The 16,704-nt window shown below is 37.9% G+C and overlaps 1 protein-coding gene across 1 annotated transcript in view; it reads left to right on the forward strand.

The window, feature by feature from the left end:
• KHDRBS2 (KH RNA binding domain containing, signal transduction associated 2) overlaps window positions 1-16,704 on the forward strand; it is a 515,709-nt gene that overhangs the window by 336,914 nt on the left and 162,091 nt on the right. Inside the window, exon 6 of the mRNA XM_046641311.1 lies at window positions 3,709-3,907. Coding sequence (XP_046497267.1) covers window positions 3,709-3,907 — 199 coding nt within the window. The remainder of the gene's footprint in view (window positions 1-3,708; window positions 3,908-16,704) is intronic.

Below are 16,704 nucleotides of genomic sequence, written 5' to 3' on the forward strand. Positions count from 1 at the left end.
TTTGACAAGAATTAAAGCAGAAAATACTCATAGCCTTCACACACAGACAATGTGATTCAGTCATTGCCTTCACCCTGTTGTAGTTGGCCTTCAACTCTCTAAAGGACATCAATCTAGAATATTATTTCTTACGTTGCAGAGAAATCATCTTAAGAGATTCTAAGACACTTTGCTGGTTCAATTTATTTATTAAATTATGCCCCAAATATTTTTAACCATCACTGTCAAAAGACAGCTGTTTTAATATTTAAATCATAAACATCTCAATTTCACACTTATCAGAAAAAAAAAGTTAAGAATGATGAATGTATAACCCGGGCAATAAAGATCTAAAGGTAAAACATGCCAATTCTGGAAATTACATTTGATTAAAGGAAAAGCTTTTGAAAATGTTCTAGAGCTTATTTTTTACATTTTTATCTTAAAAAAATAAAAAACATAGCTTTCTAGTGCTATCCAGGAACATTTATTTATTGCTAAAAATTAATGTGACATAACTTTATTTTGTGGTCATACTTTTTTATAGAATCAGCCTTTTATAAAACCTTGTACATTTCTAATCTCATGATGGGTTGTGAAACGACATCATTGCAGGTAATCTTAAATTGATGAAATCGTATGGTTTGAATCATGAAATTATCACTTTTATAGTTCAAAAAAGTGCCACTTTTGGCAGTTTATGTGATGTAACCTAAGTATATATTTAGCGTGTCTACAGAGGAGACAGCTTGTTTGTATTCCATATTCCTTGAAATTGGAACCATTTTTTAAAAATACCACATTAACCAGCTTTCAAGATTATAAAATCATCATATTAACAGATTTTGTTTTGGTGTTGATGTTCCTCAGTGTAACACTACATTTGCCATATTTGAGTGGACCATATAGGATTTCAATTTAGTAAATATTTTATTCTAAAATATTAATCTCTTTAATGATCTAGTAAAGAATAGTGCATTGTGATCTGGGGTTTTCACTATCTTAGAAGAAAAATTTCATTGAAAGCCCTTGATTTTTAATATCCCATAAATCATACTGATCTGATACTGCATATTAAAAAGACAAGAAAATTAATATTGGAACTTAAACTTCACTTCCAATGCTATATTGATATCATTAATATATTAACATTAATGAAAGTAAATGGAGCAGAACTCTGTTGTCTTCTATTTCAAACCACATGATGAAATGTATCTACAGTTAAAAAGGAATAAGGAGGGGCCAGTCCCATGGCCTAGTGGTTAAGTTTGGCACACACCACTTCAGTGGCCTGGGTGCACACGTTCAGATCCTGGGCACAGACCTACACCACCCATCAGCCATGCTGTGGTGGTGACCCACATATAAAATAGAGGAAGATTGGCAACAGATGTTAGCTCAGGGCTTGTCTTCCTCAGCAAAGAAAAAAAAAAGTAATAAGGAAACAGCTTCACACAACAGAAAATCATATTGATCAGAAAGCTCTTGAAAACATGAGCTAATTGATGCTAATTTGTAAATTCTTATGAAATTATGACTATTCAGTTACTTATATTCAAAAGGAATGATGCCTGGGATATTTTAAAACTTCTATAATAATTTGTTGAAAATGTATTTAATTAAAGGAATTTACATTTCATTAAACATATCTATGAAAACTATCTAATCTTCCAATAACAATGCATACCAGAGAACAAAGCATTACATCTTACATTATAATAATGTATATTACATGATTGAAGAAGTAAGATGTGTGACATCTCTAACACATCACCACTACATGTGGAGTGAGAGCAAACAGTGGAAAATAAAATGTTAGGGGCAGATTTTGAAGGCTTTTGTTTACTACAATGAGGACTAATACATAGCACTAATGGAGTTTGTTAAAGAGGTCGTAATTATATTTGTTTCTGGGAAAGACTACTCATTCATCCCTGTGAGTGATAGGGAAGAATTAGAGCAATGCGACAGACAGACAGACAGGAGGCAGGTTTGCTGGGGCTGTGTCTGGCAGACAGTTGATGAAGGGATGGAATGAGAAATTAGATTTCATGTGAGCATCACATAATTTAAAAGCAGGAAGAATTGTTACAGGTTCAGAAATCTGATTTTACCCCATTACGAAAACATTCCCTTCAGACCCAGAGAGTTATAATCCTTACCTGTGATTATTCAGTGGTATAGCCAGGACTTGCGGATATAGTTTAAAGTAGGGTGACATATAACTTACTATCCGCACGTGGACACTTCTGAGAGTGTTAAAATGCCAAACTGAACAGGCGGCTGGGACAGCAGTTGTAAATCAGAACTATTCTGGGCAAACCGGGACTTACGCTCACTCTCCTTACTGGGAAACAGATAGGTGCTTAGAGGCCCAGGGAAGGTAAAATTGGTCTTCCCATCCTTTTTTATACATGTGTTTTTATATTATCATGATAATAAAGAATATTGTATTCTCGGCTATGTTGTGCTTGAAGCGGCACTGGGCCTTCTGGGTCTTTTGTATTTTACCTTCCCTCAATCCAGGAGAGGGTCCTCTTTACATTAGCCTCACAATAAGTTCTCTGATAATTTCTCTATTCGTCAGCGCTGTAATCTATTTAAAACTGTTAAAAGCTTTACCAGCATTCTTACTGTTCACTCATACAACCTCGTTCTCCACAAGCAAGAAAGAGCCAGCCGACTGCTATTCACACAGAAAGCGTCACAGACATCCCCACCTGTGGGCACAGCCAAACTGTGGGACTGTTGACATCCCAGTGATCATCATTTTCCCCAAAGCTTTAGTCTTCCTGCTCAAAGCAGTGCTTTCTGGAGGCCAGCCTTTCAGACATCATAAAAAATGAAATAACCATGCTTTTGCCCAAAGACTTCAGACAAACACTCAACCTTTCCAGAGACCTCCGAATACCATAAAAGTTGGCTGCACCCATTTGATCTTAGGCTTTTAGTACAAGTTGCTTTTGTGTCAAGCACTGTAGTACAGAGTATTCAGTCTGTCCTTTTTTGCAGAATCCTAATATCTTTCACTAGCACCATAGTTACCACAGGAAAATAAATTATATCGGAGACGGTACCGGTTCGGGGGGTTACATGCATGATGATAAATCAATGACAATGAGTTGTGATTTCAAGTGACCTCAAGCTTAAGCTACTATAATAAACACAATGATATCACCGTGGTTAGAGTTCCACATTTCATTAAAGTATTGAAGTGCAGGCAGATCTTTTTTTTTTTTTTGTAAATGACAGCATTGCATATCAATGTCAATAACCTCCTGCAGGGAGGAGACAGACCTTTAGCAGCTCACTTTCATAGATGGTCCAGTGACTCGTATATTAGACGATGCTCTAATTTGGGTCTTCTTGGAAAATTTGGAATAAAACGAGAGGGAGTTGGTTTTTGTTTGTTTGCTTGGTTTAGTTTTGTTTTTGTGTTTTATGAAAGAATATATGACACTATTTTACGTGGTTTTCATGGTAACTGAGTCAAAACCAGTATTTACAAAATTTATTCTATGGAAGTCAAATTGCTTTACATCCTAAAGAATCTCAATTAAACACAAACACACACACATACTGTCTCATACACACACTTACATATACATGCATGCAGAGATTACTGCTTTTTTTCCCATGATATGGAGGCTACAGTTTGGGAGTTTTATCTGTTTTAGTCTCTTTCTCTCATTGCTTGTCTCTGATTTGTACATAACCTGTTTGTCCTAGGGGCCGTGGGGGTGCCATTCCTCCTCCCCCGCCACCTGGACGAGGTGTGCTCACCCCTCGAGGGACCACTGTGACCCGTGGAGCTCTTCCAGTGCCCCCTGTAGCAAGAGGTGTCCCTACCCCACGAGCCAGGGGGGCACCAACAGTGCCAGGATACAGGGCACCCCCTCCTCCAGCCCACGAGACTTATGAGGAATATGTAAGTACCCTCAAGAAATCCATTGTTAGGAAGACTAAGTTGATTGAATAACAAGCTAAGCCTCAAATACATTCATATACCATGAACATAGCAGATGATATTCATTGCAGAAAACAAATGTCATTTGCAACAGAGTTTAAGCAGTACATTTAAATGAGAGCATTTTGGAAAAGCTTTCATTTTACAGGTGCCGTCATTGTTGTTAGTACCAGTTACAGAGCTTGCATTTTAAGAATCAAACTCTCCTGAGGTTTTCTCATCTTTAGAAGACGTGGTCAATTTCAAAATGGAAATAATTATGAGGATAATGTGCATCATCATATGTTTACAAGATTCTTCTGCAACGTGGTAAAGATTAGCATAAAACTCACTCGGAAATACTTGACAAATATAATGTGATTGTATTATAAACTTTGGTAATAATGTAAGACAGTGTGGCTGGTCTTTCACTTAAACATCGTTACTCTCTCTTTCACTGTATGAAAGGTCTGAAATTGGCAGGTATGAAGAACTCAAACAAATACAGAATGAACAGAAGAAATTCAGTGTCTCTAAGCATTGCCCTCCTTTCCCATCACTGTATCGCTTGATACACCCTTTGACCTTTCGTCTACGTCGTTAGTCCACTAGTTACATCTATGCTAGTCCCTGTATCCATTTCTTCTACTATGTTACAAAAATTGTGAAAAGGGACCGTTTCCTATTCATTTGTGTAACCATAGGAAGTCACTGTAAATGTTAAACTGAACTGATGCCAGCTGGATCATTGTCCTAGGAAGAGGTTCATTTTGCCTTTAACCTCCTCAGCATGCTCATCCCCGGATCCAGGTGTTTGTTTCCTTCAACCACCCACAGACATGCTGTCCTCTTAAACATCCTCTGTGAATGATTACTAATTAAATATAAACTCTTCAAGGATAGTTACTGTCACATGCTGGGCACTCAAAACAGAAATGTTTTATGGACTGGTTAATAACCAAGCAAAACTTCATCCTAAAATAAAGTGAACATGGTCGGTAAGGTGTCATTAAGAATGTAATAATGCTTAGAGTATGTTAGCTTTTAGGAATAATGTTGCTCCTTAAATGTGAAACATTGACTTATATCTGCAAGGGTAAAGAAAGATTTTTGGAAATCCTTTTCTACTGGAAAAGATGAAATGTGTTCATCTAAACTATCTATTATACATTAAGTACCCAGATTTAAAATCTTCAGCAATCTGAAAATTGAGAAATCAGAAGCAGAAAACATATTCTACCCTGTAAACAAGCCCACACGTCAGGAAACACAGAGCCTAGTCCTGTTTCTGCCATCTCTTCCGGAGACATAGTATGTAAAAATTAAGTACTTGTTCAATGAATGAACTAAAAATCCCCAACACGGATGATTGGATCATTGTTTTTGATCTCTGAGGAATCTTCTAGCTCTACTATCTTTGTATACCTTGCCACTATGGTGTTTTTGTCTTCCAGACAGGGGTGTAAAGAGTCAAATCTTATTTCAAAAATTAAAAGAGAGAGAAAAACTTTTCACATAATAATGGTCGAGATTGTTATTAATCAAAGAATTTTCAGGGCACCCAGGGCACTGTAAAAGAGAGCAAGGTTGGCGGAACATCATAGCCTTTCATGTAGCCGCGAAAACAGTGCAGCCTTTCACATGCACTCCGATTTACAATGATGAAATTCCTGGAGTACCAGGCAAATAAGAGTCAGAGGCGAAAGTCTAAAGAATTTATAGGAACGTGGGTGAGAAGGGTTATATCCTGAGTGGGAAATCCAGGAGGGGGAGTACTTCCTAGAATGAGTAAAAGAAAATACTTAAAGCCATGTAATCTGAATCTTTTACCTAGATTTTGTCAAATCCCTTTGATTCATTCACTCAGTCATTTACTGAGCCTCCATATTATTTCAGGCACTGTTGTGAAGGTTCTGGAGACATAGCTGTGAACAGGACAGACCAAATACCTGCTTTCCTAAAGCTGACATTTTAATGGGAGGAGACAGAAAACAAGCATATATCAGTAAATGAATAAAGTAATGCCAGATGGAGCTAAGTGCTCTGGAGAGAGACGGGCGGAGGGCACTGCTTTAAAATGGGCAGTTAGGGAGCAGCCCTGACGACCTAGTGGTTAAAGTCTAGTGTGCTCCACTTCATTGGCCCAGGTCAGGTTCCCAGTCGCAGAACCACACCACCCATCTGTCAGTAGCCATGCTGTGATGGCGCTCACATAGAAGAACTAGAAGGACTTATAAGTAGGATATACAACTACATACTGGGGCTCTGGGGAGGGGAAAAAAAGAAGAAGAAGATTGGCAACAGGTGTTAGCACAGGGTGACTCTTCCCCAGAACCAAAAAAGGGCAATCAGGGAAGGTCTCTCTAAAGTGGAGACTTCAGCAAGCGCCTAAATTAAGTGAGGGCCCAGGCCAAGGGACTGCCTCTGCAAAGAGCATCCCAGCTGAAGGAAACAGCAAGCGTAAATGCCCTGAAACAGAACCTGCTTGAAATGCTTGGGGATCAGCCGGAGGACACGGAAGCTGGAGCAGCCTGTGTGAGGGGAGGGCGTAGATAAGGTCCAGGGATGGACAGGCCAATTCCTGCTGCTATTGGAAAGTTTCGAGCAGGAAAGTGACGTGATCAGATTTATGTTTTAAAAGATTTATTCTGCATACATCACTGAGAACAGAATATGGGAAGGGGGTGGCCACCAGAGTGGAAACAGGGAGACCGGTGAGTAACTCATTGCAATATTTTCCACTGACAAAACAATGGCTTAGAGGGGCTGAGAGGAGATCAGACTCTGAGTGTTCTCTGAAAATGATTTGACGGAATAGATGTAAGATGGGTGAAAAAGAAAAAGGAGTAAAAGATAATTTGTGTGACTTTTGTGACGTGAAGGGTAAACTGATCCTTGAACTGAACAACTGGGTTAAATCGAAGCATCGTTTATTGAAAGGAGGTGTACCACAGGGGGAGTTGGAAATTTAGCCTGAATCCCATTAAAGGTGTCTGGCCTTTAGGAACCTCTGTTGCGTTTCTGGGTGGACAGGACCTGACTTTTGAAACACACAGCAGCATCCCGAGGTGTGAATTCTAGGTTTGTCACCAGCTGGTAACTTATAAACATTCTGAGGCTTGGATTTCCCTTCTGTATAATGGAGTAATCAATTCAGCTTCACAAGACTGCCCTGAATATTAGAAATAAATATTCATAAGCACTTATAAACGTGCATAAGTACCTAGAACATTATAGGCACTCAACAAAAAGTAACTATTATAGAAAATTCCATCATGTATGATATTCTTTAATTTCTGCCTGGAATAAGCTATGAACCCGTGGAAGTCATAGACATTTACCTACGTTTGGTGAATTAACTGGGCATCATTGATTACAAATAGCAGAAGCAATTTTATCTTCTTTTAGTAATAAATAAATAAGTAAACAAACAAACTTGGGGGGAGGGTTGTTTGAATATAGAGTCATGATGTCCAGTAATAGGAATGCCATCAGATCTTGGTAAAATATGTCCATCCTAGGGCTGCCACGTTTACATGTCCAGTTCTCATCACCTACCGATGCTGACTGGCTGGCTGGCTCTGAGTCCTAAGCTGGATCCCCAGGTGGGAGAATCATGCTCATCCAAGTTGTCAGGTGTCTAACACCAGTCAGTCAGCTATGCCTACAGGGCAGGTTTCTGGAAACCAGGTGTGAGATCTACCACTCATCAGCCACCAGTGGTGAGAGGAGTGTAGGAGTGAAGTTCACGCAGTATAAATATGGTTACTAGGGACCCAACCCCTAGGATAATATGGGGAGACACTCATTTCCAGAGATGGAGAAAATATTAGGAACTTGGCACATATCTCAAAATATATCTATAATAACATACTGCTGATTATGGGAAAAAGTAGATACTGTTTTTAAAAAACTCTTTTGTGTCATATTTTATTAAAACCTGTCATATGGCATATTTTAACTTTTTTTCCTAAAAGCAATCCAGTGAGTCCATAAAAAGTTTAATACATGGCTGAGAAGCTGCTGACAGCAATCTTTGAAGTCTCAATACCAAACTCAGATTAACACTCAAGAGCCGCTACCCTCTGCTCTAATTTTAAACTATTGATTCTTCCGTAAGGGATAAGAAAAACAGAAGTTTAAGTGTCTCAGTAACAAAATAATAGCACCAGGCTGAGTTGATGGCAAAAATCTCTGAGGAGTTCTTAACTTTCAGATAAAATTTCTTGGAAAAGCTTCCCTTTATTACAAAGGACACTCCAAGCCAATTCGCTCTTCAGACTTGTCTTTCTCCCCTGCTGAGTCTCAGCATTAAGTTTCTGACCACAGAGAATGTATATAGGTAATCAAATTCACTCCTCGCTGCTTGCCTGACAAGAAACAGCTTACTGTAAATGAGATTGCTGTTTAAAACCATCATTAGTGTTAGCAGAGTCTTAAAAAAAAATGTGAATTTTAGTTTAATTGTTCCACATCTTAATCCAGACTTTAAATATTTTAAAGCTTCTTTTCACTGACCTTCTGCTAAGAGAATACATGTACATTTTACAGATCCATCATCATGATTGAAGTAGGTTTGGGGAATTGAAAAGTAGATTTTAAAAACCTCCCACACAACAAAATATGAAGCTGATCAGCTCTGTCAGTGGATAATACATTAAAAGAGATTGAACTTAAACTTTTGAATACCTACCAGGTTCCAGTCACTGGACATTGCTTCACCTAGTCTCATGGTAACACCACCAACCAGTTACTGATGACGTGCTTTAGTAGATGAGTACACTGAAGCTAGGAATCGAGACCTGCACCCAGTTTTCTGTCTCCAAAGCCTCTCTGTTTGTCACCATAAAATATCCTACATAGCATTTGTCTCACAGAGAACTCACACACATATATACAGATTATTATATGTTGTACCTCCCACCCGGACTACAAGTCAGTGTTTGACTCCCCTTAGCAATATTTAGGACATCTCCCAGCGCCTGAGTGAACACCTCTCACAACAGAGACCTCAATAGCTCCAGAAAGTAGGTGCTGGAAATATAAAATCTGTGGTTAAAGAGACACTGCTCTACTCTCAAAACCATGCCATCTAGCAAGGGAGACGAAGAGTTGAACAATTAACCTACAGTACTGTAATTGCTATATAGGGCTCTTGTCTTCTCTACCCTCTATTAGAAGTAATTTTTGCTCTTATCTTCTCCCACTTACAAGATTTAACGTCCTACAAGCAGAACTAAAAGAAAACTTGGGTGTTTCTTAAGTTTATCTTTGCAGTTCTAAGTAAAGTGCTTGGTAATAGCAATTGAATTGAACCTACTTATGATATTGTTGGAAAGACGTTATATATGTGCACACTCATACATATTTTATATAAATATTAAGTGAATGACGTTACGACAGAGCATATATTAAGTGTCAAATAGAAACTATATCTGCATGAGTAAAAGGAATTCCATTATGGCTGTGGGTGTTTTAGAAAGTCTCTAAGAGGCTGAGCAAAACAAGAGCAGACCAAGATGACTAAGAACAACTTCAAGAAATAGCGAGAAGAGGGAGGAAGCTCCACGCAGAAGAGATGATAAGAGGGAAGGCAAGAAGAGGGAGCTTTCATAGCAAATCTGAAGAATCCAGGAGAACTATTTGGGGAAACAGAGTTCACTTAAGAGAGCAGTGGGAATAATATGGGATAGCAGATGACCTCAAAGGCTGAGCTTATAACTTCACTGATTGTGATAAAATGCCACCTGAAGGTTTTTGAGCAGAAGAGAAACTAAGGTTTTGGGAGATTTTATAGTTCTCAGTTGTTTTGGGTGGATTGGAGAACAAAGTGAAGAAAGGAGAGAAGATTTAGGGGATCAACAATAGTGAGGCTCGCTGAGATGTGGCCTTGGCTGTGAGCATAGGATGGGATTGAAAGTTCAAGGCCAAAGAGAACGCTGAAGATGGAAGCAATGGGATTTGACAAGTAGGTGTGGGAAGAATAAGAGAATGCAATCAAGCCTGATTCAAAGATATGTTTGTAGATAGGGAGGGTTGGGGGACAGGACCAAGGGCTGTGGGAAGGGTGGGTAGTGAAAGATTGACATAGATACTAATGAAGCTCCTTTCCGAGGCTCTGGGAGAAACATTAAGCATGCTCATAGAGTCATGTCTCTTTGTTGCAAAAGTAAGGAATTTTACCTACAATGGGTGGAGGTCACTTCCCCACCTGTCACACTCACGTTGGATCAGGTGGTGTTAGACTGGGCAAGGCTATTTGTGAGATCATGCTAAGTGGAGTTTGTGTTGGAGATTCATGTAGTTTGAGTGTAGTGGAATACTTTTATTTGTATAATTTACATATTGCTAACATTCTGCTGTAGAAATGATTGCAGGAATACTCTTCCCATCTCAGCTAGTGTCATTGTACAAGTATTCACCGACGGAGGTCTAACTGCTGTTTGATTATGAACTCCGGCGCTGGTGCTGGAAGTATGTGGTTGGTGATGGTCTTCCATGTCATTCAGCTCAGCTATGAAAGTAACTTGATAGAAGCTTCCCAAAATTTGACAATAATCTTAACAGCCTATGACATAACCAGTGATGAATTATGAAACTAAAGAAAACTTTCCCAAACTACTGATAATAACAAAACTTTTCCTATCAACTGTGCTAGAGGAAAAAACAGAATTTGCTCTCCTCTCTATAGAAAATATTATAAAATCACTGGTCGTAATAGAGGTGATAACAAATTATGCCCTCAGATTATGCCCTCAAAAAGTAGGAAAAAATAGTATAGGGTTGTATCAAGAATACTTAATAAAAATACTATATTGTTTTCTGGATTTTTGATGTTTTTGTATTTTCAGATTTTAAAATTTTGCAATTGGTCATGATTGCTTTTGTCATCCAAAATAAATATTCACTTTTACACCTGATTTGTATTCACAATTTTGTAACCTTTTTCTTAAAGATAGAATTCGAAGTCATTATCATCTTCAGGACCCACAAACTCTGGATCTCCTGTAGAGGAAAACAATGGCAACATTTATAGGAAAATGTGTATGAAGGGCCGGAGGAGTGTGGAGGGGTATCCTTCAAGGAAAAAACTCACTGTATCACCTTAGTTTCTTTCCAGTTCTGAAAGTCTGTTTTGCTATGCTTGGCTATAATCATGTGGTGCTTTGGTAAGTATGCCGTTCCTTGTGGAGATGGTGTCCTTTTAACAAAGGTTGTGAGAGAGAATTAAAAGTGCAGATAAAGGCATGTAACTTCGGAAGTGTCCATCAGAACATCACACTATAAAAACATATTGACAACGTAACTATATGCTTAAATAAACACTCTCTTGTAGCTTATATGTTAGTGTAGCATGAAAACAAAAAAACCCTCAGGTACACAAAATAGTTTCTGGTTTTCAAAGACATAGACCCATTTATTTTTAAATTACCTCATATTTTTTCCAGCAGTTAATACCTGGACATCAAGGAGGTATTTGGCACACAATAAAGCAAGAGAGATGTCAGTTCAATGCTACATGAGAGATTTTGGCCATGTATAATCAATCATGTTAACCTAATTTATACAATTCATCTTGACAAATTTTTGAGTAGCTTTTCTTTCCATCAGTCTTAACTAAGCCTATCGGCATTCCAGCCCATCCTGTCATCTAATTCAGACTCTGAGGCATCCTTCCAGTAACAATGAGAGAACTAGAAAATTCACTGGTAAATCAATAATCCTTAAAAGTTCCATAAATGAGTTCAGGCTGCCAACCTTCAATTTCATGTGTATGGAACATTTTTTGACAGGAGAGGGAAATAAGTATTAAAGGATAATTGAAATCAATTCTTGTGCCATTTTTGTGGAAGGAAAGATTATGGGCCTGATCTATAATGCATTTCAAGGGGAGCAAGGTGGGGTGGTTTTCTGTGTAATAGCCAAGAGCCTTCACCCAACGAAGGGAGACTTTTATTAGAGCTTCTAGTTCAGATATTTGTATTCCATTAAACATTCTTGCTTGAGTTTCATGCTCTAGTCTCCCCTTAGTAGAAACTAATTTATCAGAATACATTGTAGGATTTTGTTTTTTTGAAATGTAACTAATATTTAAAATAAGCGAAACATGTGAGGGTAATGAAATATCTTTTGAAACTATAGGATGGACATCGATACTACTGTGGTTCAAATCTCTATAGAAAGTTAGTGGTATTTAAGCACTACTAAATATTAAATTACTTCCCAAAATAATGTAAGATTCCATCTTTAAAAGTTGTGTGAATTTGCTGGAGCTGGAATCAACCATCCTTCTTCTAGCATTATGTCTTAGATTTTTAAGTCATTTTAGAATAGATGCAGATTCTTCTATTGGCCACAACACTCAGGATTGTAGCCGAACCTGTACCTTGTAATTACCATGACAAATGTCTTTTGCAACACTTACAAGGGTGAAGGTGGGTTTACTCTCTGTACCTTTTGCAGATGAGTGTTAGCTGATGGAAAATATTATGTCATAAACTATTTTGAAGTTTCCTCTTGGCTCTACTGGGGAAAAATAATGCCATGATCTTTTTGCAGCATCTGCTGTAGATGTGGGGAGGAAAACGGTAGTAAAAATGCCAAAAATTGCCACCTCAGCCTTAACAAATGCTACCATTCTTTTGTTTTTAACGTTATAAGTATATTTTAGGTTATATTATTTTCTGCCTTTGGTTCTTACTTAGGGCCTGAGGATTAATACTGAAGATGAGTTGAGGCTTAATTTATTTCTGTAGGTATATTCTTAAAAAGCTGTGCTGGGTACAAATTAATAGTTTTTATATCATTTTTTTCTTCAGAGTTGATTATTATTTTGACAGTTGTAGCCCCCTGAAAAATTGAGACCCTGTATAGGATGACATAACATATCTAATAATCCTAAAATTCACTTTTTCTTTCGCTGGTTGAAAAGCATTGCTCTCCATGTTTTGCGAACACCACCCTTATAATTTTCTGACAAAGAAAACTTAAATACAACTTGCCTAACTTGTTAGCTTGTCCATGGTTTTTGGAGAAAGTCAAATAGAAATGATAAAAATAGCATTGAGTCCTTGTCCATGCTTTGGCCCTCTTCCACTGTGGATTCCCCATTCAGTGGAAAATAGTGGCCTCTAAATCTTTTCATCAGACACAATTCTTTGTGGTTATTTTCTGTGATATTTTATGAGCCAAAGGCTTTTACCGGGGAAACTACAGATGATCTTTGAAATAACTTTTAATAATCCCACTTTTTGTGTTAAGACAATTTCTCTTCATTATTAAAGATGGAAACTGTACTTTCTCTTTATATGAAACCATATTATGGACCAATCTGGCAGAAGAGGGACTTGAAAGGACCCTCTTTTAACCCTTCTGCTTTGCATTTCTTAGAAAAAAAGTAGAGAATTTGCCACTGGTAGGCTTTTTATTTTTTCAAATTTCTTCATGTCTTTACATTAATTCATCTGCAGAACCTCTGACTTCTACACATCCATGTAAGTGAGTTGTCCTCTATTTTACACTGTCATGGATGTTAACAGAGTTGGAGAGCTGCAGATGCGATGGGTTTGAGTGCTGCATAGAGGCTTAGGATGCTGGAGGATGAGCAATTTGTTCTTTCGGGTGATCTTTTCCTTCTTTTCAACCTCTATGAATAAGCTCAAAATCTTCCCTGTTTTTTTCTATTCTTGGTTTAAATAAAAATTTAAAACAACAAATTCACATAATATGAATCACAGGGACTGTGTGTCATAAAGAATGCGAGAGATTTTGCCTTTAATATTCTTCCTGTTCTCCCTCTGCACAGCAGTACTAGCTATAACTACTGAAAAATAAAAGTCAATGCCCTTTGCTATAATTTCAGCCCATGTTGTAATTTCTGGTGGTTACTTATATTGCAATATTTTTTATTGAATAATAGAGCTAGAATTTATTCCTTTACAGAAAAAAAAATATCCAGCCAAAACAGAAACTGGCATCCACAGCTGATATAGTCAGCTGCTCTGCACAGTACAGAGCACCAGTTGGTGTCCATTCTGCTTGGTCAGACTTCAGATCTCGTTGGTTGGTGCCTGAGCTATTCTGGCTGTTAACTGTTGTACCACTTCCATACTGGTGAAATTCTACTAGAAATACAGTGTAACTGATTCTCCCAAATGGGCAAATTAAGTCAACCAAGCTTACAGATTAGGAAGACTCCTTAGCCAAGCCATTGGGGCAGTTGTCCAAACCAGATGGTTACACTGCCCCAAAACCTCTGTGGGTTACAGTTAGAGTTGATGGCACTGTGAGTTCAGAATTCCCAGTACTCTGCCTGTCATCATGCTGAACATCACAGTCTCTTTCCTGGTCGCCCAATGTATCCCACATCTGTAGAGAGTTGAACATAATCTAATGTACCTCACCTGCCTCACTCCATCATTGATTTATGTAGAGTCTCCTGAATGCAAAAGATAGTCATGCACTTTGGGATGTGGTAAAGGGTCTTATCTTTGTCCAATACACTCCTTTATTTTAATGTTGGAGAAATTAAGGTTCAGAGAAGAAGTGACTGGACTAAAGTCACACAGCTGGTAATGCCAGTCATAGGTTTCCTGACTTTCCTTGCACTGCTTTTTCTAACAGATATTCCAAGGAGAGGGGAAAAGGCACAGATACACTCGCTTATGTGTCTTCTCAGCATCTGGCATCCGCGTTGAGCTGAGTTTCAAGCTTTTCTAAAATTTACAGGGAGTAGGCTGACAGGATGGCATATGAAAATGTGTGAGCCCTCACCCTGAGCAGCTCTAGCACTGAGGTTTATGGGGCCCAAATTTCTCTTGTTGTCCTATCTTCCCTAATCAGAAAGCTGAAGGCCCTCTAGAAGAGACACGTACATACACACACATATACCCTCCCTCTCTAATTCAATTTTTTAATTACTGACACAGCAAAAAAAGCACCAAATATTTGCAAGAGCAAAATATAAACAAAAAGGAGGGGCTAGTTTTCCTTTATTTATCAGAGTTGTTCCTTCTTGGACACAGGAAATCATGGAAGAATAGCCTGTCCCGTGTTCTCTCTTGAGTCCCAGGACTGTCCTCAGCAGGAAGGAGTTGCAGTTGTGAAGACAGGAGTCTAGTTTACTGTAACGTAGCAAACATCCTCTGGAGGTAGGAAAAGGTTTTAGGAGTTATCTCTGGGGATTTAGTAGGTAAAAAAGTACTTACTCATTAAGCAGGAACTGACTTCTGTGTTTGAAACCAGATTTTTAGCAAAAGAGTCTATTCTGTTTTACGTGCCAAATATAAGTTGAAGCATTTTAAGCAATAAACTATAGAACAGCGTTATACACATAAAGCTCTAAATATAATGAAACAAAAATATATTTCACTTCATATCTAGATCACGTTTAAGATTTTCTTTTACATAAGAAACTATACTTTTAAAATTTAGACAACAGGATATGATAGTTTTCATATGTAACTTATGAAGCAAATATTCCAAAATAAATCTACCAAATGCCCTTCCTCCGAGAAAACAATCTCCATTAAAATTTCTTCCATAACTAACAAGTTTAATCCAGCTATATTCCCTTTTTTCCTACTCTAAGCTCCTTATAAGCTCCTATCATAACTCCACATTTTCAACTGTCATCTCCAAAACTGTCTCAAAACTTGATTCTCCCTATTGACTTATTTGTTCAAGAGTCTCCAATTATTTCTGGACCTTTCCATTCAAACTTCTCTTCCTACACCCATGCATCAAAACCATTCTCAACATCTCCCAAGTTAGGATTTCTCCTGGTTTGTCTTCTGTTCAGTTAAACCTCAGAAAATCTAAAAGTCATCTTTGGGTTCTTTCTTTGCTTTGTTTCAAATGCTCAATTCAGATTGGTTTTCCCAAAACGCTAACTTCATCATGTCACTCCTTTGTTAAATGTATCAATCTCTCCCTGTTGCCTAATGAATGCCAACTTCTTAATTTTACATATGTAATATTATGAGAAGATAAGTACTTTAGTTTTATGAGCTTACTTACTGTTAACTGTGTTTCATTTTCAAATGAGATTTTGACCAAGAATAAAAATAAAGTAAACGAACAGGCAAGGGAGAAAAATCCTAAATTTATACAGCCAATACAGTTAGCAGAAACTTTATAATTCGTAGTATATTAAAATATATTCTGCTGTTTGATTCAGTTCAATTCAACGTTTATCAAATATCCATTCTATATCATGCTGATTTCCACAGAGAGATGCAATGAGTCATAAAAAAGGTGGCCACCTTCATTAGGTGTCTGTTATATGTTAGGATTTTTACATACATAATCTCACAACAATAATAAAAGGTGAGAGGTATAGTCCTTGTTTTTCCATTAAGGAATTTTGGGGTGAAAGAATTAGATAAATCTATCAGTCACCTGTCTGATAGCAGAGCCAGAGAGATTTGTCTTCAAAACTAACACCTTGGGGTTGTCCCGTGGCCAAGTGGTTAAGTTTGTGCGCTCTGCTTCAGCGGCCCAGGGTTTCACTGGTTTGAATCCTGGGCGCAGACATGGCACTGCTCGTCAAGCCATGCTGAAGTGGCATCCCACATGCCACAACTAGAAGGATCCACAACTAAAAATACACAACTATGAACCTGAGGGCTTTGTGAGAAAAAGGAAAAATAAAATCTTAAAAAAAACAAAAAACAAACACACACCTTGTTGGATATAAAGACATAACAGACAAAGCTCCTGGCTTTAAAAGGGCAACCGGTAACACATCTGGACAAAAGAACAAAGCTCACAGGTTCAGG

This window comes from Equus quagga, chromosome 15 (genome assembly GCF_021613505.1).
Source record: "Equus quagga isolate Etosha38 chromosome 15, UCLA_HA_Equagga_1.0, whole genome shotgun sequence".
Taxonomy (NCBI): Eukaryota; Metazoa; Chordata; class Mammalia; order Perissodactyla; family Equidae; genus Equus; species Equus quagga.